The sequence below is a fragment of the Palaemon carinicauda genome, chromosome 1 (assembly GCF_036898095.1).
Source record: "Palaemon carinicauda isolate YSFRI2023 chromosome 1, ASM3689809v2, whole genome shotgun sequence".
NCBI classification, from domain to species: domain Eukaryota; kingdom Metazoa; phylum Arthropoda; class Malacostraca; order Decapoda; family Palaemonidae; genus Palaemon; species Palaemon carinicauda.
In genome coordinates this window covers 262,043,633-262,060,573 of record NC_090725.1, presented here as the reverse complement: position 1 = coordinate 262,060,573, position 16,941 = coordinate 262,043,633, and the positions used below count along the sequence as shown (strand labels likewise).

The 16,941-nt window shown below is 45.2% G+C and overlaps 1 protein-coding gene and 1 long non-coding RNA gene across 2 annotated transcripts in view; one reads left to right on the top strand and one right to left on the bottom strand.

Moving 5' to 3' along the window:
* Positions 1-2,537, top strand: part of LOC137655697 (uncharacterized) — a 123,816-nt gene extending 121,279 nt beyond the window's left edge. Inside the window, exon 5 of the mRNA XM_068389689.1 lies at positions 2,096-2,537. Within this exon, the coding sequence (XP_068245790.1) occupies positions 2,096-2,494 (399 nt within the window). The 3' untranslated portion in view covers positions 2,495-2,537. The remainder of the gene's footprint in view (positions 1-2,095) is intronic.
* A 3,086-nt stretch (positions 2,538-5,623) lies between these two features.
* Positions 5,624-16,941, bottom strand: part of LOC137655702 (uncharacterized) — an 86,885-nt gene continuing 75,567 nt past the window's right edge. Inside the window, exon 3 of the long non-coding RNA XR_011046855.1 lies at positions 5,624-6,721. This is a non-coding gene — a long non-coding RNA (uncharacterized lncRNA). The remainder of the gene's footprint in view (positions 6,722-16,941) is intronic.

The following is a 16,941-nucleotide window of genomic DNA, read 5'->3' as shown; positions in this document are numbered from 1 at the left end:
GAAATATTGCTCCCCAGTGCCAGGTGTCGAAGCAGCACACACGGACGCGTTCCTGCTAGATTGGTCAAATCTAGATGTGTACGTTTTTCCGCCTTTCAAGATCCTGTACAAAGTCCTACAAAAGTTTGTGACAAGCAAAGGGTCCATAATAACATTAATAGCCCCCTTCTGGCCTTCAAGGGAATGATTCACAGAGGTACTGGAATGGATGGTGGACACTCCCAGAAGCCTCTCTTTGCGAGTAGATTTACTCAAACAACCCCATTTGGAAAGACACCATCAAAGTCTCCAAAATCTTCGACTAGCTGCCTTCAGACTATCGAAAGACTCACAAGAGCTAGAGGCTTTTCGAAGGAGGCAGCTAGAACGATTGCAAGAGCTAGAAGGTCTTCGACCATCAGAGTCTACCAATCCAAGTGGGGAGTTTTCAGAGAATGGTGCAGAGTCAACTCTGTTTCCTCTTCCAGTACCTCTGTAGCTCAGATTGCTGACTTCCTTTTGTTCCTGAGAAGGAAGCGCAGTTTTACTGCTTCCACTATCAAGGGATACAGGAGTATGTTAGCAACTGTTTTTAGACACAGAGGGTTTGATCTATCAAATATTGACTTGCAGGAACTGCGTAAGTCTTTTGAGACTTCGAAGCAACATCACCAGGATTCACGAGCTTGGAATCTGGATATAGTTCTGAAGTTCCTGATGAGTGACAGGTTTGAACCCTTGCACTCTACATCTCTGAAGGACCTCACAATGAAAACCCTTTTCTTGGTTAGTCTGGCAACAGCCAAGAGGGTTAGTGAAGTCCATGCGTTCAGTAGAAATGTGGGTTTTCAGGACAACAAAGCAATCTGTTCATTGCAGTTGGGTTTTCTCGCTAAGTATGAGCGCCCTTCCCACCCTTGGCCTAAGGCCTTTGAGATTTTGCACCTGGCAGACGTGGTTGGCAATGAGTTAGAGAGAGTTTTATGTCTAGTAAGAGCCCTTAAATTTTACTTAGACAGAACGAAGAGCTTGAGAGGCAAGTCAGAAGCACTGTTGTGCTCGGTGAAGAAACTCTCCTTGCAAATGTCTAAGAATGCCTTGTCTTACTTCATCAGACTTAAAATTAAAGAAGCTCATACGCATTGCAGCGAGACAGACTTTAGTCTTTTAAAGGTCAAGACTCACGAAGTGAGAGCTGTGGCAACTTCAGTGGCTTTCAAACAAAATCGTTCTTTGCAAAGCATTATGGACACAACCTTCTGGAGGAGCAAATCTATGTTTGCTTCACATTATTTGAAAAGTGTCCAGACTCTATATCAGGAGCGATACACTCTGGGACTGTTCGTAGCGGCGGGTACAGTAGTGGGGGAAGGATCCAACACTACATTCCCATAATCCTAATACCTTTTCTTCTCTTGGAACTTTTAATTGGTGTTTTTATGGTTGTCTTGTGGAGATTGCGACAGTCTTCCACAATCATTGATTGGTCAGGTGGTCTATTTTGTTCCTTGAGAGCACCTGGAAATGGGTATTAGAGGCGGCTCTGTCACAGAGAGGTGTGATCACCGGTTGACAGCTCCTAGGGATCTTCAGCCCCCTGAGAGGACCGCTGGATCTCATAAGGAAAGCGGACATAATGGCAGAGTATCATTGAAGTCGGTTTCCTTATTAGGTACGAACCCTTAAGCTTGTTTTGTATTTAAACTCTTAAGCAGAACTCCAACTATATTGGCTGTCTCTAACCCTCCACCCAAGGTGTTAATCAGTTATATATATAACCACCAGGTAAGTCTTGTTTAAAAATGTTTTGTTGCATATGATTTCATTTGGTAGTTTTTTTGTGTGATGACTTTTTTATATTTAGTAATATGCAATGACAAAGTATTCCCTTTTTACAGTATTTTATCTCCATTTTCACTTGTGATTTATTTTTAAAATACTATCTTGTGCATAACTGCTTGAGAGATTTGTTTAGTTTACCATCACTTTACCTCAGTATCAATGAAATATTCTTATCAAAATGTAGGTATTGAAGCTCTTATTAATTCAATTCATATATTCATGAGATTCATATTACATATTTCATTGTTTGAAGTAGTTTTTATACTTTTTACAGAACTATGCAAAGGCCATGAGTATGGGTTATGCAAGCAATGCTCTCGGCAAAAGCCTTAAACCTTTTTTGGAAACTTGCTACATAGGAAAGGTAGTAAAGGATGCTCAAGAAATTGTAGATGGTAACATTCTTAACCCCATGCTCTCAGTTCAAACAAATGGTACACGTCTCTCTTTAGAACACATTGAACTTCTGCAATGTTTGGAGGCCTCAAAGTCATTCTGTCCATCTCTCCAATCAAAAATAGCAGTTTCTCCTTTGGGTCTTGAGAGAGAAAGAAACTGCAGTCCTCTCAAGTTTCTTGGAATTCATACCTCCCCTTGGAGTTCTCATACACCTCTTTTGTTTTCACCATCTATACATTTGCTGGAAGAAGTACCAGTTACAGGACCTAATTGAGAGTTCTGATAGCAATAAACTTTAGCTAAACACCAACAAAGTTATTAACCCTTTTACCCCCGGGGTATTTGGAAATTTCCCACCCTTAACCCCCAGGGGGTTATTTTTTTCCAAGCACATTTTGCAGTATATTTTATTTAAATTGCTCTAACAGCCTTAATTTTTGTCATAGAGGTCAGGTTGGTCTCATTCTCTTGGAAAATGCCTGAATTTTCTCAAAAAATTATCAAAAAATATGAAAAACTAATTTTTATAGCATTTTTTTGCAAGGACGTACCGGTACGTCCATGGGGGTAAAGGGATGGCTTTTGTGAAACGTACCAGTACATCCTTTGGGGGTAAAAGGGTTAAAATACAAGTATTTTCCATGTACTGTACATACATAGTGCTGTATATTTAGTATGATTAAATTAGTACACATTACTTAATGGCAAAAAAAAAAGCCTGCATAGATAGGTATAGAATCAAGTTACTTTTAATCCTCGGTATTTTTTTTTATAGAATTGATAACAAACACCATTTGTGCCACATTTGTTTTGAGGATTTTCTCAATTTGCTTGTAGTATTATGTCATATTATTCTAATTATTGAGTCTCAGATCTTTTGTGACAGTAGGAAATATTTTATTGTGATTAGGCATGTGATGGTATTTTTCCATAAATAAGAATTAATTTAGCACTTACCATCCCAAACCACTTTTGACCATGTTTTGTTTGATAGTAGTACTGTACATTCACGACTTTGCTAATCTCACAATCATAAAAAGTCAGTTCTTGAAAAGCTTAGGCATGTAGCTTACAATGTAATTTTTTAAGATTGGAAAGCTAGTTGTGTGTACATATATAGTACAGTACTTTACTACCCATTAATGGTGTACTGTATATGAAAACGAATTTTGTGTGACAATTATTTTAGGTTTTATTTTCTATTGTCTACTTATCAAATACCTTTTAAACACTTAGAACCATGTATTCTGAATTACACAAGTTTGAGGGAACAAAAATATGACGTAATAAAGTATATATTTAATTCGTATAATTATTGTCCTTTATTTTTATCAGGACTATCGTCCATCTGTTCCAACACTAAATACAAACCCTATCGCTCTTTATTTGGAATTATATTTTTCGGCAAAGCTGAAACTAACCATTAGTTTTTTAGCGAGGTGTACCATCGCTAGTTCTATTGTCACGTTTTACTTTTGACTCATTGGAGAATGGATGTTCGTCTAGCTCCACCACCTAACTTTAACTGACCTTTGACTAATTTATTCCTTTTGTGTTTGTTTTTTGTTTTATTTTTCGCAGGTGCGAGTGATGGTGTTTGGAGATTGCGTAGTGTAGGTGTTCCTCGGGGGCAGAGAACCCTTTTGACGCCGGATACCCATTAGGCCGAATGCCTTCCCCCCCTCTTCCCTGAGTGCAATAATCAGGTCCTCTACCAAAGGAATTGTTATCCGTGTGGACTACTTCACCGATTTGAATTAGATGTCGCTAGCTCCCTGCAAGTTCTTTCTAAGGAACGCTGCATGCGGTGGACACAGAGCTTGTTCTTCTTCGCTGACGATACTGCACTCCCTTGTTCTGCAATGGCAGAAGACAGACGGAGTACATAGTCTGAAGAACGTTCCTGCTCCTCTTGGGGGATACTTTTCCCATCTGCGGGTTAGGTTTTCTCAAGTGGTTTTCTTCACCGCTAACGACTTCATACTCAATCGTTCGGCTTATGCAACCGGCGTACAGGTGCAAAGTCAGGAGAATATTCCTGTGCCTCTCAGGGAACACCTTTCTTGTTCGTGGGTTAGGTTTTCTCCCTAAGTAGTTTTCTTCAGTGCTGATGACGATGCACCCCCTCGTGGAGGGAGTGCTTAGTCTGAAGCATGTTCTGATTCCTGTGGAAGTTGCTGCTCCTGCCCGTCAGCACCTTCATCGCCTGTGCCTGTGACTGGGGTTCGACCTCCCCGGAGTAATCTTGGCCAAGCAGGATTTAGAGGGGTTATGGTCTTGCCCATGCCTTCTAATCCCATGGGAGTGTGGCCTGTCAGAGCACGAACATGTTGAATCTAGCAGCAGACTCACATTGCCCGAGAGGACTCGTCACGCCCAGTTGACTAGTTTTGCCCAGCAGTCTCATCTTGCCATGTAGACTCGTCTCGCCTTGTCTCCTCACCTTGCGCAGTCCTGCTATAGCTACGCGATTGCCCACAATATTCCGTCAGCTCGTAATCGCCGTTGATCACTTGTCAGCCCTCGACTATTCGTCAGCTCGTAATCGCCCACGATCACCTGTCAGCTCGCTTTCTGGTTCCTGATGTTTTCCTCTACTCATGATTGCCCTTCTGTTTTCTTCAGAACGTCAGGACCTACAAAAAGTCAACACAGACCAGCTCGTGTCTAGTCTCTAGCTTGCATCTGAGTTTCCAATACACCTCAAGCCACCTCTAGCTCGTGACAACTTCAAGAGAGTGACTACCTTTCATTGTCACGGCACTGCCCAGCTTGCACCTTTTATTTAAGAGGTAAAGTTGCCCTCCACCTTTGACAATCAGCGCTTACCACTTGCGGGTAGAATCACACCGACAGCCACCGAAGAATCTCGGAAGCCTTGCCTCTTTGGGTGGTTTTTCTGACATCGCTTAATGGAGAATTTCTTTGGCAAGGATGACAAAACCCTATTTATTGTAAATGTAGGCTGTGTGGGGCGAGTCAAGTTGTCCGAACAAAACCCACTGAACACTTGAAGTATCAGCGAGGGATATACAGCATTACTAGATATGAACAACTATACTGTGTTAGAAACCAAGTAAAATCAATATTAGTCAGTATTTAGTGAGTTAATATCCAATGGTAGGCAATGGCAGCGAGATGTTAGATTATCTTACCCTAGGACAACAGGTTTTCACTATTTTTCGCTTATCGCGCCTATCTCCCTAACCCTCGCGAAAAACACATTAAAAAAATTTTGTAACCATTTTTCTCCAAACATTTCATGTTTTTGAGAAATAGGGGTTTTAAAGGTTTTTATAGAAGTCGATTGAATAGGCCAAAAAGTGACTATACTTAGGCAGGTGGATAGCTCCTACCTTCTATTTAAAGGACACAGGTTGCAGAGCTGGGAGGAACACATTACTTTTTAATTATTTTTTTATTTTCTTTCTAAGTAAATAATGACAAGATAGTTTTGTTTTAATGACCCTGACCCCACTGCATTCATACTCTTGATAGTTAACCATGGGAAAGGGCAAGGTCATCTACAAAAAAATTGAATCGCCCAGCTCAATGGTGCTTTGACAAAGTTTTGTTGAATTAATTACAATGGTTAGGGAGGATTAAATATTCTGAATAGTTTAATTTATACCTAGAGATATACAAAACATTGATTGGAAAAACTTGGGTAAACTTTTAAGACATAACATTAAATGTTTTCAGTATCTTATTTTAAAATGTTTATTCAAAAAGTTGTTCAAATAGTTGAGCAAAATAATTATACATTTACACAATGAAACCTAAAACCCCTGAAATATTCTTACTTCCTACTGTGAAAAAATTATATGTACATAATTAACCCTTCTTTACTAATAACAGTTTAGTGTTACAAACTCTATTGTTAATTCCTAAAGCAATAATAATTGCAGTATACTATAGTTACGTCTTCATAAATAACAGAAGTGTTACCAAGACTTGGATTCATTAATGTCTACATTTTACTACAATATTAATATAGAAAATACAAATATTCATACATTTTCAAATAAATTGTTTTTTTAGGAGGTATAATCTAAAATTATTTGTACACAATATTAGTTTCATCATTATATTAAAAATTAGCAAATTGAAAGGACAAACTCTCTGGTTTGAAGAATTAAGTAGGATATGATAAATTGCTGTATTAAGTGTTGATAATCTAGTTCAATACACAAATAATTTCAAATAAATTGTTCTTTTAAGAAGTACTATACTGTATAATAATCTGTAACGATTCTTACACAATATTAGTTTGATCATTTATTAAATATTGAAAAGAAAAAATAAAGATTGAACAATTTATTTTGATATAATAAATTGCAGTATTAAATGTTTATATTCTAGTTCAATACACACAATTTTTTATTCAACTACTGGCTTCTTTTCCTTCTAGTGCATTCCTTTCTTTAGCCAAGTGGCTTAGAGCTTCTGGTTTGGTACATTTGAAGTATATGTTGCTATTTGGCTGCTGCAGGTACAATTGCTGGAAAAAAAAAATCAATAAATTTACAAAAAACTTCTCATATATTACTATAAAAATAAAATGTTTTGTACAAACCCAACTATCATCAATTCTATCTATTAAGGAAGTTCCCCAATTTTGAGAGTAGCCAACATAAAAAAAAACAGGACTTTTCTTCTCTTTGCTCCTCCCTGGAGTTTTTAAATTAACCCCCAGACATGCAGCTGTCAAAGTAAAGTACAGTACTGCATATGGAAGAAGCCATGTACTGAGTAATACAGACTTTGCAATACAGCTTTGAGGAAGTATTATGATTGACAGATGTGTATTAAGATTTTTTAATTCAAAAACTTTTTTTTTCTTTTTTTTTAGTGTGATAATAAGCTTGACATTTTTTTTAATTCAGGTGGATGCAAGATAGTCTGCTGTTGCAACTCCTGTTTGGCTGCAGAGCATATGGGAAAAAAAAAAAGTTAGGCAAATATCAAACCTATATGTTCTTTTCAGTAGGTGCCTAAACTCAGTATGAATTGATAGTTTGCTCATAGCTTTGATTATTTTACTTAAATAGCAACTATAGTAACCCTAGGTCTTCAATTCAAATGTAAATCACAATTTGTATGTTGTCAGATATAGGAAGAGGACATCTACTAGATGAAAAAGATGATGAACTGCATCTAATGAACCCCAAAGTCTACGCCCTTATCTAATAATAACCAGAGGTTTGCAAAATTGGACTGACTTTTTCAATAACCTGTCTAATATTGCTGTTATGTCAATATAACATTTTAAGTAATTTGTATTTTTCCTAACAGTACTTACCTCGAACTACTTTCTTAGGAGTATCTGGGATCTCCTCCCATCCGACCAGAGTTTTGTGTAGTTTACCCTAAACCCATTTTCTATGAGGGGCGACCTCAGGCGGAGTGATATGTGCCCTGAGGCTAACCCCGGGTCAGAGAGCATGCTTGCTCAGGTCTCGACCTCCAGTAAGTTCTTGGTTGCTAAGGTCTCTAAGAAAACCAGGGGACACTCGGGGAAGGCAGGGTGGGCCATTACCCGAAAGTAGTTCGAGGTAAGTACTGATAGGAAAAATACAAATTACTTAAAATTTGTGATTTGTTCTAACACGAAGTACTTACCTCGAACTACTTTCTTAGGAGACATACTTTAGGAGGTGGGCGTGGCCCTAAAAAGTTCTTAAGACCGTGCTGAGGAATCTCCAGAGACCTAGAAAGTGGCTAGGTCGTGTTGACCCCATAGAAAATGATTGAGAGGAAACTACACAAAAACCCATCTGTGTGTCTAAGAAACTCACCTGTGCAAGAAAAGTTAGGGGACATGTCTTCCTCTTGATGAGGTACTCGTCTCTGGCTCAGGGCCCTCACAGAGCCCACTTGAAGCGGAAAAGGGGGAAAGGAAGTACAAGGGGGTTTAAGGAACGAACCTGAGTCTTTTGTGCTTGTTACCCGCGGTTATCACTGAGGCTATGCCTTTAAACTGTTTGGAGCGCTGAAACGACGGTACCTATTGAGAACCCATCCAGGGATCTTCTTGAATAGTCCTTCAAATAGTGAGCCGTGAAGGTAGACTGGTTGGCCCAGGTGCCTGCCCTTAGGATCTGGCCCACTGCCATATTTTTCTCGAAGGCCAACGTAGTACTCAGGCCCCTAAAGTCATGGGGCTTGGGTTTCACCGGTAGGGGGATTCCCGCCTTACTGTAGGCCCTGATGATGACCTGCCGCAACCAGGAGATGGTATTCTTCGAGACTGGCTTCTTCACGAGGCCAGTGGAAACAAAAAGACTCTTGATCCCGGGCCGGAGTTTTGCTGTTCTTTCCAAGTATTTTCTCACTGCCCTGACAGGGCATAGGCGCAAATCCTTCACGTCGTCTGACCGGGGGATTGCTGGAAGAGAAACCCTCAAACCTGGGGTGCCATACGGCAGGGTTCTGGGTCTTAGCTACGAAGGAAGGAACGAATTTCACTAACCGGGAGTCCAGAACCATCCCGAGGTAGGTCGTCCTGGTGGAGGGAATCAGTTGAGACTTCTTTAGGTTGATGGTGATCCCCAGAACGTTGCAGAACTGCAGTAACCTCGCGCCTTGCTCCTTCAGTACTTCCTCTGAGGCTGAAAGTAGCAACCAATCGTCCAGGTAACAAATCAGGCGGATGCCTTGTTCATGTGCCCAGACTGAGACCGTTGTGAAGAGACCCTCATGAAGACTTGGGGGGCAGTGGACAGCCCGAAGCAGAGGGTTTTGAACTGCAACGTCTGGTTCTCCCATTTCACCCGTAGGTACTTCCTGCTGGAGGGATGAACCGGGATCTGGAAGTAGGCATCCTTGAGATCTACTGACATCATGAAGTCCCCTTCTCTCAAGGACGCCAATACTGATTTTGGAGTGTCAATTTTGAAGTCCGTCTTGTAGACGAACTTGTTGAGGGCTGAGAAGTCTATGACCGGTCTCCATCCTCCTGTTGCTTTCTCCACCAGGAACAGCCTGCTGTAGAACCCCGGACCTGGGTCTCGAACAGGTTCCATTGCCCTTTTCGCCAACATCGCAGAGACCCCTCCCTGCAGAGCTGTCCGTTTCAAAGGATCCTTGGGGGCTAGCCACTCCGCCTGCTGATCTGGTATCAGAGGAGGAGAGTCTGCTAGGAAGGGCAATCTGTACCCTTCTTTCAGAACTGTCACTGTCCACGGGTCTGCTCCGTGTTTTTCCCATGCTTGCCAAAAAAGTTTGAGGCATCCCTCCACCTGAGGCTCCGGCAGGAGTAGGGGGCCTCCCTCCCTATCTCCTCGATGAGCGGCCTGAACAACCTCTTCTGGATGCGGAGAAGGACGATCTATAGGCGGCTTGATTCGGGGCTGATCCCCTACGGGAGGGCTGAGACGACTGGGACCATGTTGTCGCAGAGTTCTCTCTCCTAGGGTGGTTAGGAGCGGGCCGAGGAGGGCGAGGCGAGTCGACGGAGGGTCTTCTAACGTCGGCCTCCTGACCGGGTGGGGCCTGGTCTCGAACGGCTCCTTCATCCTCCGAATTCTCTCCATCGCTTCCTCCGCTGCCTTCGGGGGGAAAGATCGAGTCGTCCCACAGGGTCAGGTTCCTCAGAGATCTGGACTCTCTGTCTGGCAGCCTCCTGGATATCTTGCTCAGAACAGTGTCCCTCCTTCGTAGGACCCAGTTGGCGGACATGGCTAACGACTGGTAAGACAAGAATTTTAGGGCCTTGCCTCCTGAGCTGATGAGTTCCTTGAGCAAGGCCTGGGTCTCCGGAACTGACAGGTCGTATGACGACTGAACGCCCACCAGGGTGGCGGCCCACCAGTCTAACCAGGAGGAGACGTTGACAAGGTCCTTCGACATCTCCTCCATCATGACCGCCTCCGAAGGAGAGAAGCAGATCGGAGCCGTGGACGCCCTTTCTTCTGAGGCTCCTAGCCCTAGTACAGTGAGTGCCGGCTCCAGTGCACAGGCGCCCGCTCGCTGTCCCTCTGGGAGGTAGAACCTGCTCTGGGACTTAAGGCCCTGGAGCAGCTTGGAGGAGCTCTGGCTCTTGGGCGCCTCGGCGTGGTTGGCCAGTATCCTGTCCACGTGAGCCTTACCCAAATAAACGTCCCTCGCCAGAGGGAGGGCCAAGGAGGGGGGCTGCTGGACTGGGGCGTCCACTATTCTATTTAGGCTGGAACGCCAAGCATCTTCGGAGGAGGGTTCCGGTATGTCCAGCCTGTGGTGACTTCTGATGAGGCCTATCACCCTCCGATAGGCCGATACCTCCGCTGCTGACCCCTCTCAGTGGTCGTCGAGCTCCTCCGACGGGAGTACTGGTGCCAGTGACGAGGGTACCCCGACGGAGGACCTCGCACGTGGGGGAGTCCCGGACCGACGCTCCCGACGAAGGACGGGCATCTCCGTCGGAGCGGGGGCCTCCATCCTGGGCCTAACATCTCTCCTGGAGGTCTTCGAATCTACGGGCCTGCTCGTTGAGGAAGGCCGAGGGCTGCGCTCGTGCCGAGCTAGGTGGCCCTTGGAGGTCAGGACACGGCTGCCAGACCGAAGAGGCGACTCTCTCCGCTGGGCGGATGGAGTCGGAACCTTCGCGGTCTTATGCCCGTCAACTGGAACATGCCATGAGGAATCCCTTCGTCGGGTGCCGCTGCTGCCAGAGGAGTATCTATCTGGGGAGGCCGTCCTCGGACGCCTACCTGAGGGGCCCGGCGCCGCAGCTAGTTCCAGAAGTCTGTCTCGGTGAACCATCACCCATTTGTTGTTCTTGGGGGATCTTGGGCGCCAACTGTCGTGGCGCGACCTCGAGGGGGAGCGGGAACGCGACAACTTCCTGCGGGACTTCCCTTTTCGCCTCCTGAGGTTCCTCAGCGCCTCATCCTCCGAAGAGCAGGAAGGATCCTCCACCGATGAGACCGACGACTTATAGGCCCTCTTCGAAGGCCTCGGCTCCCGCGGTGATGTAGGAGGATTCCTGCGACGCTCCGTGGATGACGACGCCTGCAGAAAAACCTCTGGGAAGACAGCCGACGGCGCTGGGGGGGAGCAAGGAGGTTGTCCCATGGGAGCCCAGGTCCCGAAGTCATCCTCCATCCGGGACCTGAAGGGCATCTTAGGGGGAACCCAAGCAGTGGGGTCCGACGGCGGGGAATGCTCCTTCTCGACGTCGCCCTCGGCTGCTGAACCACCTGAAATGCACGCCCAAGAGGCTGGGGAGAAATTAGTAGCATTATTACCCCACATGGGGTCATCAGAGGAGACGTGACCAGCAGGCACCAGGTCACCATCTCCCGAAAACACTCCCGCCTCTCCCTCAGGCCCCTCACTCACCTGAAAAGACGCCACAACCCCACTGTCATGAAGATCAGACTCCTGGGGAAGGGCCACGGGCCTCTTCCCAGCAACGGACTTACTTCGTTCCCTACTCTGGGTAGGGGAGACAGAGAGAAGCTCGGACTGCCGAGGCGCTCGTCGAAGCAAGGGGGGAAGGGACGTTGGTCTTCTTAGGCGACTTCTTCGCCGCCGCCTTCTTCTTGGTGCTATACCGCACCCACTGCACCTCGTTCCACGACTCGCACTCCGGACACGTGTCGGAAGGGGAACACACGCTGCCCCGGCACGATGAACACAAGGAGTGCGGGTCCACTTCTGGTTTCGAAAGGAACGCTCCACACGATTTGCCGGCCATAGGCCCAGGACAACGGCGAGGATGCTCCATGATGAAGGAGAAGCACTACGAGACACAAGCGCGCACAGAGAAAGCACAAAGGGACCACGTGGGACACAAAGGGTCGGGGACACACTAGTCACACTGGGATAAGGAGAGCGGCGAGATGATATCGCGACGCGACCAGAGAACATACGGGAGGTCGAGACCTGAGCAAGCATGCTCTCTGACCCGGGGTTAGCCTCAGGGCGCGTATCACTCTGCCTGAGGTCGCCCCTCATAGAAAATGGGTTTAGGGTAAACTACACAAAACTCTGATCGGATGGGAGGAGATCCCAGATACTCCTAAGAAAGTAGTTCGAGGTAAGTACTTCGTGTTGGAACAAACAATATTTCTATATTGAGATGGCTCTGTTATTGCAAACTCACTTTTCTATGGGGATTTTCTCTTTCAAAATACCAAATGGATAGCTTTAATTGACCACTAGGAAACCATGATGATTGTAGATCGGCCTGCAATGTGGCAGACCACAGGCATTGACAGCCTGGCACAGGTGCGAATATCACTGGATTATATGATGAAAACAGGATACACTTGCTGGATTGGCACGGATCCAGACAGATGGACGATGATGTTTGATGGGATGAAACATAAGGATGGGCGGTAAGGAGTCCAAAGCAAGAGTCAGTGCGCCGCAAAACAGGTCTCGCTGTCCTCCTAAACTTGGTCTTGGAGATTTTTTTTTTATATGAGGTTCTGATCATGGGATGACCGAAAGGAAACCAGGTGATGAGCAGACCTTCAGCATTATTAGATAAGGCTGGAATAGCAAATGTTGGTCACAGAATCCTGAATACTAGTAGACTCTTTTGGCAGCTAAACCATTGCTGTGCAGCTACCACAGGTCCTATTGAAAATGTATTTAAGGGCCTGTGTGTCACATCTTGCAGGGAAGGTTATCTACTCCACCCTTCCTTGAAGTACCTGTTTCAGAGGTGCTTCTTAAATGGAAGGGACATACCTATGCCCCTAACTTCATGAGCTCTGGGCCATGAACATTTTTGTTGAGAAGTGGAAGGATTGATGGTATAGTCAACGACCTGCCTGATCCATGCGGACATGGTATTCATAGTCGCCCTCTTCATGACCTTGCCCGAGCTAACAAACTGATCTGTGGGCAAGCTCCACGAGTCAGTTTGACACAAAAGCAGTTAATCAGTATAATCAGTTACCTCCCAAAGACTCAAATTCTGGATGAAACTGAACCTAGGATCGAAACCACCAGATTTTGAGTCTTGGCAACAAACTCCGGGGACAAACCTGAACGTAACCTGTCCCCATCAGCTTGAATGGACAGTGTAGTGTAATAAGAAAGACCATGCAACTTGCTAACCTTTTTAACAGAAGCTAAAGCGGGAAGGAGAACCATTTTTTGCAATAGATCAATTGAGAACAAACCTGTTCAAAACTTGTATCAGCATCAACTACTCTACTAAAGAGGACATATCAAACCCCTTCAGTCTAAAAACTTGGCTCAAGGCCAAGAAGGAGGCTTTCCCTCCTAGAGAATGAGAAAAAACTGCAATTAGGGGTATAGTGGCTCTGAGTGGAAACTGATTGATTGTTTTGAGGTTTTCTGGCATCCTGACATCTAAGGTCATTGACGCCTTACACAACACCAACGACAAAAGATTGCCCAACTTTGCCTAGTATATCAAGGTCAAGTACCTGATGTACCCAAACATGTTTTGCCACTGGTTGCAAAATCCCTCTCTCAATGAGGAGATGCAGGATAACCTCCAAGCATGAAGACAGGAGTCTCAAAGCTTTATGGTATATCTAAACTATTGGGGGTACTGTTAACAGGCCAAAGCACGATCCAGATAAAAGCAAAACTCAAGAATCACAGCTCAATTTCAGAAAAGGATTTACACCAAGTCTACCAAAACTTACCTATAGTCCAAATAGGGGAAGGATACAAATGCTGTTGTGTGTGCTCAAACTAAAACCAAAGTAAAAACCCTAGTGAACAATTGGGGGTACTGTTAACAGGCCAAAGCACAACACAGCACCTGGAAATGGTACATCTTGTGTAGATAGAATCTTAGGTACTTTTTGATAACTGATGGATAGGGACCTTTAAGTAAATGTCTTTTTAAATTCAACCTAATCATGTTGTCTTTCATTCTGACAGCTTGTCTGACCATTTGCTCCAGTCTCCATCTTGAATGGAGTTTACAGGACAAACTCGTTCAAGACCAAGTGGTATATGACTGGTCTCCAGATACCATCTCTACAAGAAAAAGTGGACCGAAGCAGCCTGGGAATTCGTCGACGTCCTCCTCTAGCACACCTTTCTCTATCATGATTTGGATTTATGCCCTGCATCCTTCGCCAATCCTCTACGAAACGGAAAACTTGGGGGACAAATCAGGGGTGGTGAAGAATTGGTGAACGGCACAACATAACCTTTATAAAAGACAGAGACCATTCAAGGTTCAGCCCCGTGGCAATGCCACTGTTGCCAACTGAGTTGCAAACATCCTCCCACTGATGGTATAGCAGGAGGAAGGGCCCCCTTGCGAGAGCCCTGCCCGTGTCCACCACCTTTTTCCCCTCGTCCTCTCTGCTTCTTACCTTGAAAGGACAATCTGAACGGTACAGAATTCTTGGCAGTATTCTGCCTCGAAATGTCCTTAACGGTCTTGGGCGCTTACCATGCCACAGAGTTAGCTCTAGATGCAGCAGGTGATGAGGCGGCAGGACGGGATGTTACGGCCTGATAAAGAAGGGAGTCCTGGCCAAGCCTTTCTCCACTTCTTTGTAACTGCCTCCACGACACGTCCTAGATTGAAAACAAGGACAGTGTCTTAACTGAGGAGTTATGAAGATGGAGTTTCTCTTTTCAGCACCTGCTTCTGGAACATGAGGATAATGGTATCATGCCTTTTCAGGATCTAGTTGGCCCACTGGTTTGCCACATTGTGTTTCAAGAACTCCATCGCCCTTGCACCCATGTAAACCAGAGAAGTTGCCTTTGACAACTTCTCCACATTCAAATCTCCAAAGCTGAGAATGTCACCATCTGCATTGCCAACTTATCCATGGTTGACCTTTGGGGCAATGCTGTCACTACCTGGTCACGTGACAGTGGAGAAGGGAGGTCATCCTGAACATTAGAGTTCTTCCTCTAACTCACAGATGGAGGAGGAAGTAATTTCGGCGCCTTAAGAAAGTCCTTTCTCGCATATATATGCGAGTAATTTTGGCGCCTTAAGAAAGTCCTTTCTCGCATATATATGCGAGTCTACCACAGCAATGGACCTGGCAGCCAACATAGACCATAGTAGTAACTCTAGTACTTTGAGCACAGCACAGAACATCAATGTTCACATCTTTCCTCTCCGGAGGCAAGTAAGGGGCCTCACTGAGTCCATTTACTACACGAATGTAAGCAAGAATCTGCATAAAAGCAAATTCAGACTCACTTTCCTCTATGTCAGGAGCCTTAAGGCTAATAGCCGGAAGGAGATCATCGATAGAATCCTCCTAGTCGGAAAGACGGTTATCATCGAATTTTGCCATAGGGGAACAAGGCTTAGGAGGGTGTAAGCCGAGATCACAGCCATTACTAACTGGACCCATTTTTGACAATTTGGATCTTCCACAAGTTTGGAGACTTAATTCTTGGGCAAGGTGTTAGCATCATTCAGCTTGCTGGACTTGCCTGTAAATGAGGAGAGAATGCTGGACATCACTTCCTTCTCTGAGACCTCGTTAGGTTTTGTTGGGGCTTGCACTGGGATGGGAGATCCCATGAAATAATAGTCTATGAAAGAAATCTCCCTCAGAAGTCTTTGATCCTCTCTGTGACCTGGTAGGGAAGGTATCTCCCGATGGAGGCGTAGGCTGTCTAAGTCGATGCAGCCTGTGGATGAGTTTAATGGGAATAATTCACAATTTTCTCAATACAAGATCAACGCTACATGGTGGACTTGATTCCTTGTACTTCTTGGTGACATTGCCTCTCCGGTAATAGAATGAGAGCTGGGAGAACCACTGCTGAGAAGGGTGTTGGTCACCTAGCATCTGTAGTGGGCACTGCCGGAGCCGGTGCCTGCACCGAGTTGCTCATTGCGATGGCCCACAGTGATGTAATTTTGGGTCAGAGGGAGCCTGAAGTTCAATGTGTGTACTACCACCCTCTTAGGACAGGACATAAGAGGATCACTGTGTGTACCACTACCTTCCTAGGACCGGACATAATTGGGTCTGTCAGTGATTTATGAGAAGCAGGGATGATAGGACCGGACATAATTGGGTCTGTCAGTAATTTATGAGAAGCAGGGATGATGGTAGTCGCTGCTTTGAAGATCTCTTGCATGAAAGCATGAGACAACACTGGCGCAGCAGGTTCACAGATGAGCTGCTCCTTAGCTGAAGTGTGAATCTGATGGGGAGGCACCACAGGTATTGGTTCTCGCTCACAACCCATAGTGCAGGGACAGGTGATTACGAACAATTACGCACCACTAGGGGTTACGCAACGGGTCATTGCTCGTCACTGGCGCGCATGTAACGGGTGTGCACGACTGTCTCATAAGCTACCTGTTGGGGTAGCTTACCTGTGCGTGAGCGAGACACAGTAGATTGTTGCGAGTATGCATAGGTGTTGTGCTGCTCTTGCTGACCAACCTGGCAAGCTACCATAGGTAACTGCCCGCACTGGAGACTAAGGGAGTCTTACAACTCCTAGGTGACGTGTGCAAGACTGTCTTACAAGCTACTTCTTGGGGGTAGCTTACCCGAGTGTGAGTGAGACACAGTAGACTAGTTTGCGAGTATGCATAAGTGTTATGCTGCTCTTGCTAACCAACTTGGCAAGCTACCATAAGTAACTGAGCACACTGGACACTAAGGGAGTTTTACCAGACCCCAGCGGTGAGGTTAGGTGGCGCTGGGTTGTAAGATAATAGCTAGAAATGCTTGCAAATTCCTGAGAACTCATCGTTAAGAGGTAATGCACATTGGCGACAAATCACACTGGGGCTTCTGAGCAACC